At 42.2% G+C, this 16,366-nt stretch overlaps 1 protein-coding gene and 1 long non-coding RNA gene across 4 annotated transcripts in view; one reads left to right on the top strand and one right to left on the bottom strand.

Annotated features, from left to right (window-relative positions):
* Positions 1–4,360, bottom strand: part of LOC132496271 (uncharacterized) — a 103,291-nt gene extending 98,931 nt beyond the window's left edge. The window contains exons 1-2 of the long non-coding RNA XR_009533387.1: positions 4,082–4,360; positions 3,313–3,368 (exon numbers count right to left, since the gene is read on the bottom strand). This is a non-coding gene — a long non-coding RNA (uncharacterized LOC132496271). The remainder of the gene's footprint in view (positions 1–3,312; positions 3,369–4,081) is intronic.
* A 585-nt stretch (positions 4,361–4,945) lies between these two features.
* Positions 4,946–16,366, top strand: part of PTPN12 (protein tyrosine phosphatase non-receptor type 12) — a 91,619-nt gene continuing 80,198 nt past the window's right edge. Inside the window, exon 1 of one of the 3 annotated variants that reach the window (XM_060107489.1) lies at positions 4,946–5,080. In XM_060107489.1, the coding sequence (XP_059963472.1) occupies positions 4,982–5,080 (99 nt within the window). In that variant the 5' untranslated portion in view covers positions 4,946–4,981. Of the gene's footprint in view, positions 5,081–5,303; positions 5,413–16,366 lie in introns of those variants that run through there. The other 2 variants (XM_060107490.1, XM_060107491.1) reach the window with 2 other exon arrangements.

Raw genomic sequence — 16,366 nt, 5'->3', positions numbered from 1 at the left:
GGGCTTCCCTGGTGGCGCAGTGGTTGAGAGTCCGCCTGCTGATGCAGGGGACACAGGTTTGGGCCCCGGTCCAGGAAGATCCCACATGCCGCGGAGCGGCTGGGCTCGTAAACCATAGCCGCTGAGCCTGCGCGTCCGGAGCCTGTGCTCCGCAATGGGAGAGGCCACAACAGTGAGAGGTCCGCGTACCGCAAAAAAAAAAAAAAAAAAATTTTCTTTATAGATATAAAGCATTACTTCTACCTGAGCTGGGAGGGGAAGGGATACTGTGAATATGAAGTAGGTATATAATTCTGAACCTTCTTTTGGATTATTAAACTCCCAGTCAAACCTTCACAAAAGTATTGTAATACTAAGAAGGAAGATTTCTGAAAACAGTATTTGGCTTTCTTCTCATCCCTCATGTGTTTACCCAGAGTAAAGGTGGCCAGTGAGCAGAAAAAAAGCCGAAAGAAGAGACGTAGGGTAAAAAAGTAAAAGGTCTGGAAATCATTAATTCTTTGTTTAACCAGTTCTTGTGTTTTCTATAAGCAAGTGTAAGGTGTAGTACACTAATTCTGAAACACACCTCTTTAAGACAGCACCATGCAGCTTTCCTAGAAGATGAAACTGAGAATTAGAGAGGTTAAGTGATTTGCCCTGAGTAAGAAATGGAGTGGGTTTTTGAATCTTCATCTCTCTCATTTCAGAGCCCACGCTCTTTATTATTGCCCTATTCTGTTTCAGGAAAAGCAGAAGTGACTTCTGGAATAAATGTCAATGGAACCTGTCCTAAACAGTTATGAAGAAGTTAAGTTGCTCCAGAGATTCTCCCCATCTCTCCCATGGCCATATGGGTATAAGGTGACATATCTACCTATCTCTGCAAGCATGCTTCATGCTCCTTTCTTGACTAACTAGATTCTCCATACTTTCTACTCTTCTCACAAGGCTTCGGCTTGTCAGATCCCTATTTCTACCCCATGGCATTCAGCTTCTGCCCTTGCGGCTTAATGACTTACTCCCTCTAGGCTTCTAAGTTCCGATTCTTCACAGTGAGGACCGATACCCCCAGATCATGTTCCTACACCAGGCCATAGGCTGCCGGCCAGTCCACATGGGTTGGTTAACTTGGGTCAAGTGCCCAAACCCTCAGCTGTGGCTGTGAATGGGCAGGGCAGTTGTGTTCCTTGAGAACTGTGGTGTAAGTAGGTGGACATTCTGAAACAGCTGTGCCATTTTAAAACATCACCCAGACAAGATCTGCTTCATTTTTATTTATTTGTGTGTTTCTGTTAAAGATAACACCATTCTTCCTATTGACCGGATTTAAAGTCTAAAAAAATTTTCAAATAGATTTAACTTTGTTGGAAAAGTAATGTACACACATCATAAAATACTCAGAATATGACAGGGTATGCACACTGGCACCAAAGATTCTCAAGGCCCTCCTAGAGGTGATCACAGCTAACAGTTTTTGAAGTATCCTTCAAGAAAATCCTATGCGTGTTTTAGCATTTTATCCGTATTTTATCCACATTCCATTTTACATAAATGGAAGAATATGATAAATGCAATGTGTGCCTAGCTTTTCTCATTTAATAAGCAGATCCTGAAACCTATTCCACATCAACACATACAGATTATTTTTTTCACTTTTTAATGGCTTCAGAGGACTTAATTATATATATGTGATTCTGTTTTTTAACTTTTGATAGGCAGGTACATTGTTTCCACTCTTGCCCGTTACAAAAAAGCCTGCAATAAGCATGTATGTTTGTACACAGCTATAAATATTACCTATAAATTTTTCAGTTAAAGCATGCATGACATTTCCACTCTGATACATTTATGGCCAAATTGCCTCCAAAGATGATGTGCCAATTTCTCTCACCTCCTGTGCAAAGGTCCCCATCTGCTCATACCATGCACAGCCCTGTGTTCTGTCAAACTTTGTGACCTCTTCCAATCTAATTTCAGTCATTTTTAAATTCCACCTTCTTTCTTGTCCACTAAGTCAGTCACCGAGTTCTGTGAGTTTTCGGTCTCTCTCACCTCCATCTGTGTCTTTGTAATTGCAGTGCTATGACCTTAGTTTCAGCTTTTGTCGTGTCATGTATTGGCTCCCAATAGGGCTCATTCCATTCTCTTCCCTTATTACTTCACAACTTATCCATACACGGCCAGACTAATATTTTCGTAATTTCACTTTTATACTCAGAAACCTTTGGTGGCTCCCACTGACAACAGTATCAGGTCCAAATCCTCAGCCAGAGTCCAGTCCTAGTCTACTTTAGTGCCTTTACACATATACAAAAGTTCTGCTTCAAACTTCTGCTTTGCTATCTTCATGCTTTGTTTCGTCACTTCTCTTCCCTGGGAGTTCTTCTTCCCATTCAAACCTAATTTAACTTATCTTTCAAGGTCCTCTGTGACCACTTCACGCTGACAACCCAGTTCACAATTCTCTCCTCTGAGAATTGCTAAACTACTCATTGTCTGTATCACTCATTTGGCATTTATTAACTTACAGTAACCAAGATTTTAGTGTTTTTTCCTGTCTCCTGAAACAGCTGTAAGCTCTAGAAGAAGCCATCTCTGAGATATTTTTGTATCTCCCCCTGCCCTCACACAGCACAACCCCTCCTATTTTGAGGTGCTCAAAAAATATCTGCAGATTGAAACAAGATTTAAATATATTAAAAAGAGGAAAGTCTTTCCAAAAGACCTGAAATCCATAAAGGCACTTTACTTTTGTTTTCCTTAACCTACGTGAGATGCCAAAGGTAGATGCTGAGAACTCAAAAGAGACTTGTGTTGCAAGAAAGAGAGAGACGCTTGCAGTAAGAGGAAAAGTTAAAACAAACAAAAAAAAATAAAACAAAAAGACTGCAAAACCACTAGCGAAAATAGGACTCAATAACTGAAACAACTAACACTTTCGATAACTCAAACAAGTAACCCGACTGACACTAGACTGATATACAGCTTGTCCAGCATATAGTCTTTATCAATCACCATCTGATTTGCACATTCTTTTGACATATCAAAAGTAGAAGCAGTCCTCGATCATCTGCCCATTTCTCGGCCCACGTCTAATTTTTCTCCTAGTTCTCGGGGGAAAGGGTACCCTACAGTGAGCTATACTGGTAGGTAATCAAACCCAGATCCTAATCTTTTCTCATATCCAGTGAAACTGAGTCTCAGTAATCTGATTAAAGTAAAATACTCCAGACCCTTGTTTTAAATAAAGCTTACCTTAGAAATTAAACTATTCCTCTAAGTGAATTTTTAAAATACAGGACAAAACTGTATCTTTTTACATGCACATACCTGTATATACATGCATAGGAAGACATTTGGAAGGGCACATCTGGAAGTGGTTATTTCTGAGAAGAAGAGTAGATTGGTATATGTCAGTTGTTTTATTTTAAAGAGTAATATTTTTCTTTAAAACAAATAGGAAATTGGATCTTGTTACTCATACCTGTTTTCTTCAAGTTTATCACTAAATTCCACGGTGCTTCTAAACATTCATCTGGGAAAAGAGGCCTACCACTGACATTTCCTATTTTAACCAAATTGCCTGACCAATCTGATCTGTAAAAAACGTGTGTGTGGGTCTAAGTGACCAAAAGAAGTCCACGGATCAGGTCCTTCACCTCAGTCACATTATCACAAGTTTACGCTCGTTTGTGAGAAACAATACGGTGTTGTAGTGAAAGCAAAAGGATCTGAGCTCTAGTTTGGTGGGCTCTGCTAAGAATACGCTGGGGGACCATGGGCAAACACTTTCTTTGTAAAATGATGAATTAGACTGGGACGGATTTCTCTGATTACTAGAAGACTTACAAAGATGCATTCTACGGAGAAAAATCTATTATTCAGTTCTGAGGTGTTGCGAATCTAAAGGCAAGAAGATAGATTCCTTTCAATTCATACTAGGACAAACTGAATCTCAGGCCCTCACTCGCCGGGGTTTAGACGGATGTGCAAAAAGCAAAAGTCCTATCACTGAAGAAGCGTTTCGTTTCTCTTGGCCGTAGCCATTCCCCAAAGTGCCAAGGTCTAACTTCCCTCAACATTAAAGATGAAGACATACCTGCGGCGAACGTGGAGATGACACTACTACAGTTCCCAGCATGCCTCTCTTCCCACCGCCGCCCTCCCCCGCCCCCACTCCTGGACTCCGGCCGGCCTGGATTTGCAGTCCCAGCCCATGGCTGGCGGCGGGCGGAAGCACTCTAGAAATATGTTTTTCCCACTAATAGGCGGTGAGACCGCAGTTTCCAACTGAAGTCCTACTCCAGTTGAGTAGGGTTTGCCCGGCTGTGTCGAATTCCCTACTACGAGCGCTCCTCAGACCTACGCGCTGCCCGGGCGGGACCACGCCCCGGAAGTGGAGTGAAGTCTCCCAGCCGATTGCCGAAATGCTTCCCAGCCACTCCTAGCCGGGCTAGGGCCGGCGGGGCGGGCTTGGGGGCGGGGCGGGCGGGGGCGGCTCGGCGCGGCGTAGCGCCCGGGACGGAGCCGCTGCGCGGAGCCGCGCGTTTGGGTGGCGGCGGGGGCGCGCCCGTGGGGAGAGGCGGCTGCGGCTGCTAGCCGGGAGGGAGGGAGGGAGGGAAGGAGGAACCGGGAAGGGGTTGGCGGGGGCAGGGCGGTCGGAGAGCCGTGTTCCTAAGGCGGTGGCGGCGTCTCCGGCAGAGCAGGAGGAGGGCGGGGAAGGAGGATGGAGCAAGCTGGGGGTTGGGGTTGGCTCTAGCCGCAGTGGCTCGCCCCGTACTGTGGGAGAGCGGCGGCTGCTCCTGGAAGTTGTAGGATCGGGAGCCGGGTTGGTACCGCCGCTGCCACCGCCTTGGGCGGTGGGGAGGAGCAGGGAGCGGCGGGGGTCGGGAGAGAGGGGTCGGGTAGGGGGAGCGAGCTGGGGAAGACTGAGCGGGCTCTGCGCCGGGCGGGAGGGCGGCGGGGGGGCCAGCGACCGCAGCCGGGGGGACGCGGGAGGATGGAGCAAGTGGAGATCCTGAGGAAATTCATACAGAGGGTCCAGGCCATGAAGAGTCCGGACCACAATGGGGAGGACAACTTCGCCCGGGACTTCATGGTGAGTCCCTCCCCTCGCTGTCGACTCCTCTCGCCGGCACCGGAGCCCACTGCAGCCTCGCCCGGCCGGCCCGGGCCGCCAGCGCTTTGTGTGCGGCTGTGAGGAGAGGGGCGGAGGGGGCGCGCGCCAGCCCCAAGGGCCGGGTGGACTCGGAGGCCGGCGGGAGGTGAGGTCGCCTCCGCCCCTCGGCCGCCTTTTCTCCTCCCGCGATCGCGGCCCCCTCCGCCGGCGTCCGGAACGCGAAGGGAGAGGCCGCCCGGCTGAGCCCGCACTCAGCACCGCCGCCAGAGACCACCTATTGTTTCTCGGGCCAGGAGCCGGAGGCGAATGAGGTACAGGCCGGGGGGCTCGTCTCTCCTCACCTCCCCATCCAACTGCCCCTCCAGGGAGGGTCGAGGCAGGGAGGAGAGCGTGTCGCGGCTGAGGGAGGAACGGGACTCTTAAGGTGGCAATTAACTCGTGGGGTCCCTTTGCTCAAGCTGGTCTCAGGGGTGGGCAAGGTAGGACTGTTTGCCGTTCCTGGGTTCGCAGTTATCTCCGGTGCATGGGAACGGGTCTGTCCGTAAGCAATCTCGTGGTTTGCTCAATTTCCATTTACCCCTCTTCCATCTCTGGTCTCTTGAGACCCAGGTTTGAGATGGTTTTGGGGTCAACGTGACTTGAGGTTGCGGGGGTAAGCGCGCGTGTGTGTAGAGGTGGGGAGGTGCGTGGTTATCCTGAAGGAAGCCTACTTCAGACTCCCTAGGGGACACTGCCGAAGGCAGAAGGGATGTGACTATCACTTCCTATCCGGGGTGGGGGTGGGGAACTTGGGAACAATAGTCGTGTTGAGGCGGAGGCGACCGTATGGGCCGAAGCCCTGAAGTGGGAGATAACCTTCGAAGTCTCCCCCCCCACCTCACCATCCGACACCCCCCTCCCCCCCTTTCGCCCTCTGCTTGTACAGGGCGGGCTGGAGAGGAGGTTAAAAGTCCTGGTCGTGGAATTGCTCTTGGTCCATCACTACGAGGGGGTCAGATCCGAAGGCGTGGGACGAGAAGTCGACTTCCTCCATTGCCCCCCCTCCCCCCTGTATTTTTCTGCTGGACAATGTTCCCTTTAGGGTTGTTTCTCGGCTTAGGAGGCGGTGGTTGCGGCGGCTGCTCCTACGGATATTGCGCAAGACTGGGGCGTTGGAAACCCTGGAGGTCTGGGGAATGGAAAAGGAAGTGGGACTTTGGGAAGTGGCTGCTCCTTAGTCTTGGCGGGGTTTGGGAATGGGAAATAGGCTAGGGAAAATTTTGCTCCCGGGCCAGATACACCTCCAGGAATAGTCACTTAACTCTGAAATTCGCGATTGTTCAAGGGATACACAGTTAATGTGTATAAAAGTGAGTGAGCAGCAAACATTGGCTAGTTTTTGTTTCAAAGTACAGTTTAATTGTTTACAAGGTGCAGGTGAAATGGCTTTTAGTGCTGAAATAATTTTTCACATTTTAAAGAGACTTCGGTCTAGTAAAGCTTTAGCGTTAAAATTCTTAACCCTTCACCTTACACAATATTATAACAGTGTTGTTGGAGCTTTGTGATTCCCATCTCCCTAGACCAATAATAGAGGAGGCTAGGAGTTAGGTTTTCTTAGTATCTTTTGAAGGTGCAGAAAATGTTGATTAAGTAATTTATGCCTTATTTTAAAGATTTTCTCTTGATATTTAGCCTATGTATTTGAAAAATTACTTTTTGACCTGAAAAGGTTAAAGAAAAGAAGACATGTTCCCTTTTTACTATTGAGAATTTTAAATGTATTGGTATCTTTGGAATGGTATCACAAAAATTGGACAGAGTCCCCTTTTTATTACTCTTCGGCGAAAAGAGAAGAAAATATTTATTTAGAATATATTAAATGTTTAAAACTAGTCTTACTCAGTCTTATTTTGGTTGTGGAAGAAGAGGTGGTGTGGTCCCTGGCCACTTATTCTTTGCATGCTAATCATCTTGTTATCCATGGGCATATCCTGTCAGGAAAGAGCATTGTTTGGTGATGCAGGCCATCAGGACAAGTGCCCAGTCTCTGAACTCCTGTACAGGGGAAGTAGCCTTAGGGTTCATGCTTTGGGGATGAGTCAGGGATTCCTATTGGAGATTTCTTTTCTCCAGGACTAAATGAGTTAGTTTCCTTTTTCTTCCATAGTACCTAGGGATAGTTAGGGGATTCTACACTTGAGATTTGATTACTAGGGCTGTTCTTTTGTAGTGCTTGCTTTTTTTATTCCGTGACTTGATAAGCAATCTAGACTAGATTGACTTGACTAGAAGGCTGGAGGGAAACTTTGTCCCCTCTGCCATGGAAAGAGAACAGGAGGTCAGCTGATAGGTTCTGACTCTTCTGTTGTTCTTAAATTCTGATGTGGATTAAAAATGCATTTAAAAATTTTTAACATTTTAGAACTGAGTCTTAGGGGTAATCTAGCTACTGTATTATAACCTTATTCAGATATGAAGTGATAATGTTCATTGTTTCACATTTGGAAATTATACAATAATAATTAAGAATGCCTTACCTGTAGGAAAGTGGAATGGGCATTCAAACTGTGGTCTTTCCATTATTCCGTTCAGCCTTCCTATAGTCCCATCTCCCAAAGGCTATCTCTGTTAATGTTTTTAATGCTTCTCTGTGACCATACTACATATATCAATACCATTTAATATTCTTGGAAATTTTTTTCCAGCTTAATATTTAAGTGTTTTTCATTTGTAAAAATGATTTTAGGTGGCTATATAATATTTCACCTAGCCACTGTCTTTTAGCTTAACTGTTTTCTTATGGTTGAATGTTTAGGCCATTTATTTTCTGCTATTATACGTCATAATTCTGTAGTGAACACTTACACATAAAGCTTCTTTATTTTGGATTATTGCATAAGGTATCTTCCAGTAGTGGAAGTACTAGATGAAGGGATATACACATTTAATATGTGTTTATGAATAACTTTTTGAAGAAGTTCTGTCAGTTGATACAACTGTCAGTACTGTATGAGTGTTCATATAATAATTATCTTGGATCTTTGATAATTTGATAGTTGAAAAATGGTATCTTGTTTTAATTTGAATATCTTGATACTAGTAAGGGTAGAAATTTTTCCTCTTGTTGTTAACTATTCTGTGAATGTCTGTTCTTGGCCTTTGCCTGTTGTGCACCCCATTCTGTGAAAGAGAAGAAAACTAAGGTATTGAGATGGTGTAAACTACGGCACCAAAATGATTACTTTACAAGTTGATGGTTAAATAGCTAATCTGTGGCAGATCCAGAACGTGATCTCAACTATCTCGATTTTTAGTCTTCTTTGTGAAATGGGAGACAGTGATCATGACAAGTAAATGTGTATGGTAGGGTGGTGCACATTTATGTTTGACAGATGCTTTACTCCCATCTCTGCTATTGGCTAGTTTTCTGACCTTGGGCAGGCCCCTTGAAAGAAAATGAGTTGACTGAGTTTTCTCACCTTTAAAAAAGAAAAATACTACCTACTTCACAAGACTGAAATATGAGACTGATATTTAGGGTCTTCATCTAACTAATTATTGTGCTGTCTCTATATTCTCAAATGGCTAATTTATGTAGGCAGTTACATGTAACTAGAGATAGAAGGAAAAAGAGATGTCTGGGCTTTCCATTCTCAGTAATTTTCTTTTACTTTTTAAAGCTTTATCATGTATAATTAAAGTACTGAAACAAGAAGTAAATTTATTCTGATTAGGCTAAAGTTTATACACTAGACACTTGCATATAAAAAATCATAAAAGACAACAGTGAAGCTACAAATATGGCAGTTTCAGTTTAAAAACTAGTTCTCTTTCTACTTACGAAGATGAAAACAAAAATTTAATGAGTGGACTTAGTAGAGTATTTAAAAAACAGGATGCAGTGGAGGTGTGAATTATAGTACTTTTTTGTGAAACACTGGAAGGAGAAGATTTATGGACATTTTTTTCTAAGGCTAAACTGAGGTATAATAGCAAGCATTCCTATGTCAAAATGCTATTTAAAATAACTGATTTTTTTTAAAAAGATTTATTTATATTTTAAATTTATTTTTGGCTGCGTCGGGTCTTAGTTGGGATCTTCGTTGCGGCGTGTGGGCTTCTCTCTAGTTGTGGCGCGCTGGTTCCAGAGCACGTGGGCTCTGTAGTTTGCAGCACCCGGGCTCTCTAGCTGAGGTGCGCGAGCTCAGTAGTTCTGGTGGGCGGGCTTAGTTGCCCCATGGCATGTGGGATCTTAGTTGCCTCATGGCATGTGGGATATTAGTTGCATGACCAGGGATTGAACCCGCGTCCCCTGCATTGCAAGGTGGATTCTTTACCACTGGACCACCAGGGAGGTCCCAATTACTGATATTTTAAATTAATCTGAATTTATCAATCACAAGTAACGGCAGAACTACCTTAGTAGTTATGCATTTCAGGGAATTTATTATATAAAACCATCTGCTCTACTAATAGTAATCCTGAAGGAACTGCTCAAAACAACCAATTTGCTTGCTTTGTTATGATAAATAATTGTTGTATTGTTTTTAATCTTACTACAGTAGTGTTTGTGATTTTATAAATTATTTTAAGTAGAAAGGAACTTAACATTTTTTCATCCCTACTATATGTTAAACACTGTGCCAGATATTTTACACTGTCTTATTTAACATATCGGCAATTTATGAGGTAGATATAACCTATATTTTACAGGTAAGGGAACACACTCTGAGAAGTTAAGTATCTTGCTTGACTTCAAAACCTGTTCTCTTTATCCCATTTCTCCAGAATGCATCTGAGGTCCCTTAGGACCTGGCTGGGACTAGGCAGGTGGTGGAGGATGCATCGCCCTGCAAAAGATGGAGGTTTCACAGTTGAGCATATTTAGAGAGTGGTAGATAATCTGCTGTAAATAATGTAGCAGCTCTCACACCTTTTGATCTTAAGAGTCTTTTACACTCTCAGAAATTACTGAGGACTCCAAAGAGCTTTTGTTTATTTACTGTATTAGAAATTAGAAGATATTTAAAAAAATAATTTACTTTAAAATAATGATAATAAAACCATTCCATATTAACCTGTGTACTATATTTTATGACAAGTAATTATTTTTCAAAAAGTTATTGGTGGGAAGAAGCATTATTTTTATATTTTTGCAAATTTTTTAAATGTCTGGCTTAATAGAAGAGAGCTGGATTCTTTTTTTTTTTTTTTTTTTTTTTTTTTTTTTTTTGCGGTACGCGGGCCTCTCACTGTTGTGGCCTCTCCCGTTGCGGAGCACAGGCTCCAGATGCACAGGCTCAGCGGCCATGGCTCATGGACCTAGCCGCTCCGCGGCATGTGGGATCTTCCCGGACCGGGGCACGAACCCGTGTCCTCTGCATCGACAGGCGGACTCTCAACCACTGTGCCACCAGGGAAGCCCAAGAGCTGGATTCTTATAGCTGTTGCATTCATACTGTTGCATTGTCACATTTCACAGTATCACGTGTGATGTACCCTCTAGAAAACTCCGCTGTACACTCCTAAAGGGAATGAAAGTGATTAAAAAAAAAATCTCGTACTAAAGTCTGTGCATTTGCATATTTACAGGTGAGGAAGCATAACTTAGTATTGTTAGGAAAAGAGTTTTGACCTCGTGGACTCTTTGAAATGGTCTGGGGGTGGGCCATCACCTGATTTTGAGAAACAGTGAAATAGTGCATGATAAAGGCTAACATGATGCTGAGACACCTAGGTAGGGATCAGGTTTTGAAGGTTCTTGAATCTATGCTGGATACTATAGATCAGTAATAGTAATTTTGAACAGTAACACACTACAGGTCTTAGAGTTACAGGAAAAGTAGGCAGGTGTTAAGAAAATAGACATTCTGTTTGAACACTCCAGCAGTGTTTCCCCACCTCCAGTTGTCCCCTCACCACCCCAGTGCTTTACTTTGAGCCTTCACTTATATCATTCAGGTTGGTTCTGGTAAAATGCTGAGAATCAGTACTATAGGTCTCTGCAGATCGCTGCATATTTTTAAAAAAGTAAGCAGTCATTTGACAGATTTGTGCTGCAGAAAGTTGGATTCTGATGTTAGTATGAAGCATGGATTACTGGATTGAAGGAGAGCATTTTTGAAGCTGTTGAAATATAGGGAATGGGGTACGAGGGCCTGAGCTAAACTAAGACAGTGGAACAGAGAGTATACAAAGGATCTGATAAGGATAAAGGAAGAAGTCTCAATGAGTCACTAGACGTGAGTAGTGAAGGAGATAGGAATGTTGTAGTCTGGCTCCAAGGTTTCTAGCTTGGTATCCCGTCACTCAAGTTGGAAGGTACTGTTTGGTAGGGTAAGGAGGAAGAGAGGAGAAACAAGCAGAGGAGACCAAGCAGAAGGTGGTTGGAGGAAATTTCAAAGTCGAAGAGAATGAGTTTAGCTTTGGACACGTTAAAAGGAGGTGCCTATGAGACATCTTGTGGAAATGTAGAGCTCAAGAGAGCTGACGGGACAGAATTAAAGCATGTAAGAGGTATTTGAAAGCATGAAAGTGAAACGAGCTGATTAAGACAAGCCTATAGAGTGACCAGCTTTAGGTTGAAGAGCATCAGCATTTAAAGAGCAGCTTCTAAACGGAAGTGCTAGTGATTGCTCCCGGGAAGGTGTGGTCAAAGGGGAAGGAAGGGAACCCAGAGGATGTCAGCAAAGCCTGGGAGAGTTTCAGGAAAGGAGTAGTCACCGACGTCTGATACAGTAATTCTGGGAGGACCTGTACGGTGAGCTTGAGAAAGCACCCATCTGTTTGCCAAGTAGGAGTGATTAGGTGACTAGAAAAAGCTGTCTGGGGTTGGGGTATGGGAAAAAGCCAGACTATAGTGGGTTGAAGACGAAATAGGCGAAGTGGTATAAATTTCTTTCATTTACTTTTAACATTCTGAAAGGAGATGGCAGAAGCCAGAGGAAGACACAGATCCCCTCCCACCCTCTGCTTTTTAAAAAAAAGATGAGATAGGGACATTTTTCCTATATGCACTCCTTCTCTATATCTTTTTTTGTGAAATGATTGCTGTTTAAGTATAATTTTAAAAGACAGATAACAAGAACTTGTCTTTTGGTTAAATAAGACCTCTGAAGTTTTGATTTAAGGCTAGGATTTGATTTGTTAAAAAATAGGACGGGAGGAAGGACTGAAAGCCTGGCAAGATCTTAATGCTGCACAGACTCGATAAGTATAAAAAACTTCATCGTTGTTAAACTGTTCAATATTGTGGCTTGCAGGTGTTTTAAAAATTAATAACAGCTTTATGGAGATATAATTCACTTAGTGTAAAAGTCACTCATTTAAGTTGTGCAATTTAATAGGTTTAGTATATTCACAAAATTGTGCAACCATCACCACAATCAGTTTTTATCACCCCCAAAAGAAACCTCATACCCATTAGCAGTCATTCCTCCCCCCTCCCCGCAGACCTTGGCAACCACTAATCTACCTTCTGTATCCATAGATTTGCCTCTTCTAGACATTTCATATAAATGGAATCAGTATTCTGTGACTGACTCCTTTGACTTAATGTTTTCAAGGTTCCTCAGTGTTGTTGCGTGGTCAGAAATACTTCATTCCTTTTTTTTTTTTTTTTTTTTTTTTTTGCGGTATGCGGGCCTCTCACTGCTGTGGCCTCCCCCGTTGCGGAGCACAGGCTCCGGACGCGCAGGCTCAGCGGCCATGGCTCACGGGCCCAGCCGCTCCGCGGCATATGGGATCCTCCCAGACCGGGGCACGAACCCGTATCCCCTGCATCGGCAGGCGGACTCTCAACCACTTGCGCCACCAGGGAGGCCCTACTTCATTCCTTTTTATGACTGAATAATTTTCTGTTGTGTTGATATACCATATTTTGTTTATCCATTCATTTGTTGATAGAAAATTTGAGTAGTTTCCACATTTTGGAATATTTTGTATGTAATAATACATAAGATGCAATATATTTTGTATTATTTTATGAATAATGCTACTATGAACCTTTTACGCAAGTTTTTGTTTTGCACAATGTTTTTAATTGTCTTGGGTATGTACCTACAAGTATGTTTCACATTTTGAGGAACTGCCAGAGTGTTATCCAAAGCTGCTCCATGTTTTACGTTTCAACCAGGAGAATGCACATTTTCCATTCCCACCAATTTCTTTACATCCTCACCAATACTTGTCACTGTCTTGTCTTTTTTATTATAACCACCTTAGAGGGTGTGAAGTGCTATCTTGTGGTTGGCTTGTAGGTTTTTAAAATATCTCAGTAAGCTTGTATGAATGGTGCGGTATGTCTAACATGTCTTTAAAGCTAGAGTGAAAGGAAATATTTTCCAGTCGTAGGATCTGAGCTAATCTTAGTCCTTTCCCAGTGCCACTGGTTTAGTTAAGATTTTCTTACCTTTGATGAGTGTCCAGCCAAACGTATTTATATTTTAACTAACTTCAAAAGTGGAAGTGAACTTTTAAGTAACTTTCCAGACATGGCTCACGGAGATAGCACAATAAAAATTTACCTCAAGTGTTAATTCTCAAGGATGTTCTCCTGTATTTAATTTTAGAATATTGTTAGCTTTTTTTCCTTCAGTATTTGATATCTAATTTGGAAAAGATTTTTGAAAGATTGAAACTGACAGTAAGACATTAATATTTAGATAGATTAAGATTTTGTGTTCGTATGGTAAACATTTCTGGGTTTCTATAGTACTCAGTTCATTAGATTCATAAACATTTACATTTCTGATTTCCCCAGACTGAAAGCCTCCAAGGGTACAAACTGGGACTTAGTTAACTATCTCTGTATCCCCATTGCTTAATATAGTGCCTGGCATTTCATAATCATTAATGGCCATTGTGTTAGCAGAAATTATAGTGAGCTTAATGCTGTAAGACAGAGCTTGACTCTTCAGGTGGTCCAAGGGGCTTGTCTCTTAAACCAGCATGAGAATTGCTTTTTCTTCCTCTTACCTACAGGTGTGCTGGCACAAATGTTGTTTTATTTTTAGTATCCACTGAAAAAAAGAAAATAAAAGATAAAGTATTAGACTGAATTTAGTAAAACTTTTAAATAAATACATTTTTATTAATTGTAATATCTTCTACATAAATGTGAAAAATAGTACGGTGCGTATTTTTCTCTGGACACTGGTTGATATGCATAAGGATTGAGGGAACCACTTAAAGTAACTACTTGTATATCCTCCACCCCATGATTAATTTTAATAAAATGTCCACGTTTAACTTTCGGTTTTAGATTTCATTAAGGAAATCCAGATATCATGTCACTGACATCTCTTCAACAATAGTGGTGTCTTGTAAGTCGTGGGTGTTTTGGGAGTGATTGCAGCAATAGCTGTTGTTCTCTCCTTGCCTCTAGTTTCTTGCCTCATCTAATTCATTCCATATATCATGCTCACTTTCCTAAAATATCACTTTCAAGTGTTGGCATCTGTGGGATAATGGAGGGCATACGGGTTATAAAATCAGAAGATGTGGGTTTGAGTCCCCGTGTTGCTGCCTAGTTCGGTTTTCTTTTATACATTTATGTAGAACTGTATTGGAAACATGGTTTTATTTTTATCATCGAAAAATATAAGTTCAAAAAACCCTCAAGGCTCCCTTTGATGACCATTAAAATTATTGGAATTTTAAATGCCTAAGGCAACTCAAAGCATCAGACCCAAGCTCTGCTTTTTTTCAAACTATAATTATATGTCTGTCTGTCTGACAAATTTCCCTTTCTCCTATCCCCCTGCTGCCTATTTTGTAGCTTTTGCCCTGGTTTAGAATCACAGGCCAATAGGATAAAGTCTACACTTCTTAACCTGGCCTTCCAGAGCCTTCTTAATATAGTCTCTCGTACCTTTACAGTATTAAACTCCTGTACTCTGCAGTGTGTGTCCTTTCGTTCCTCTGGGATGAGCTATTTCTCATCCTTGAGCATACCCACTGAATGAATGAAATCTTGCTTATCTGTGTTTGTACTGTTGAGCATATTTTTCCCCTTTCTTAGAAAACTTTCCTTCTATTTTATGGGCGAATACCTTGAAGATCAAAACACTAAAAATTTAGAATGACTTTACCACATTCACCCAGAACTCAGAAGTAAGAATTGTAATTAACTCTCACTTTCTGAGATAAATGTATTAGTCCAGTTTATCTTAAAGCACTTGTTCTCCATTGCAAATATGATTTTTAATACCATGGAAAAAAAGCCTTCATTAGATTTGAGTTGAAGACTTACTTGCTAAGGCAAGTCCAGTGACATGCAGTTCTTCTAAACCACTAGTCTCTTCCAAACAGGAATTGAACCCCTCTCCCAGCATTTCATATTTCCTGTAGTAGTTAATTTTTTTAGCTTCATGCATTCAAACCTTGACTGTTATCTCCTTCCCTCTGAAATAGCATAGATATCTTGTTTCCATTTGTATAATATTATAGTGTCTGTGAACTGGCTTATAGCAGATATAAGTAGTTGCTCCCCAGAAGTTTTTCCTAGAGAATGTGGAATGTGGATCATGTTAATCTCAGAGGCTTTGGGGTGTATGCTAATATCTACATTTCCTATAGTAACTGTTTTTAGATGTAACCTGCATTTGAAAAGCTATTTAACAACAGTGGAGTAGCTACCCTGGTAGGCTCTGAAGGAATGCAAAAATGGCAGCCCTGCCATCCTTCCATGGTTCCTACCATCCACCATTCAAAAGGTGCTCACTGAGTGCCCCCTATGCCCTAGGTACTGTGTTTAGAACTGATATTTGAAAATATGACCGTTGTTGCCCTTACAAAGTTTACTGGCTGTGAATAGACTTGTGAGAAGCAGCAAGAAGTTTTCCTGGGGGCAGTGGACAGGCTTCAGGGGGTTTGCGAACCCCTTCAACTTATACGTAGTGTTTTGTGTGTAAGCTCATTGGGAGAGGGGTGGAGAAGGTTCATAGCTGTTAGATTCTCAAGGGGTTTGGGTTCCAAAAATCTTAGAAACTCTAGACTAGGAGAAAGATAATCAGCTTTGGAGTCATCAGGTAATTAATTTCTGTCCTGGCCCTGTTATGATTATAAGCAGGTAATCTAGGGAAATTGGGGATATAATACCTACCTAGAAGGACCAAGATAATATGTATGTAAAGCTTCTAATGTAGTACATAGAAGGTGGTCAATAGTAGTTAAAGACTTGGTATTACTCTAAGGGAAGTGTATTCAAGATTCAAACCACAGAGGCAGGAGAGTCTAAATCTGCCTGAATAGAACACGGACAATTTCAGCATGGAGGCCACA

The sequence above is a fragment of the Mesoplodon densirostris genome, chromosome 9 (genome assembly GCF_025265405.1).
Source record: "Mesoplodon densirostris isolate mMesDen1 chromosome 9, mMesDen1 primary haplotype, whole genome shotgun sequence".
NCBI lineage: Eukaryota > Metazoa > Chordata > Mammalia > Artiodactyla > Ziphiidae > Mesoplodon > Mesoplodon densirostris.
The sequence above is the reverse complement of the archived record's forward strand: the minus strand, read 5'-3'. Positions and strand labels throughout refer to the sequence as shown.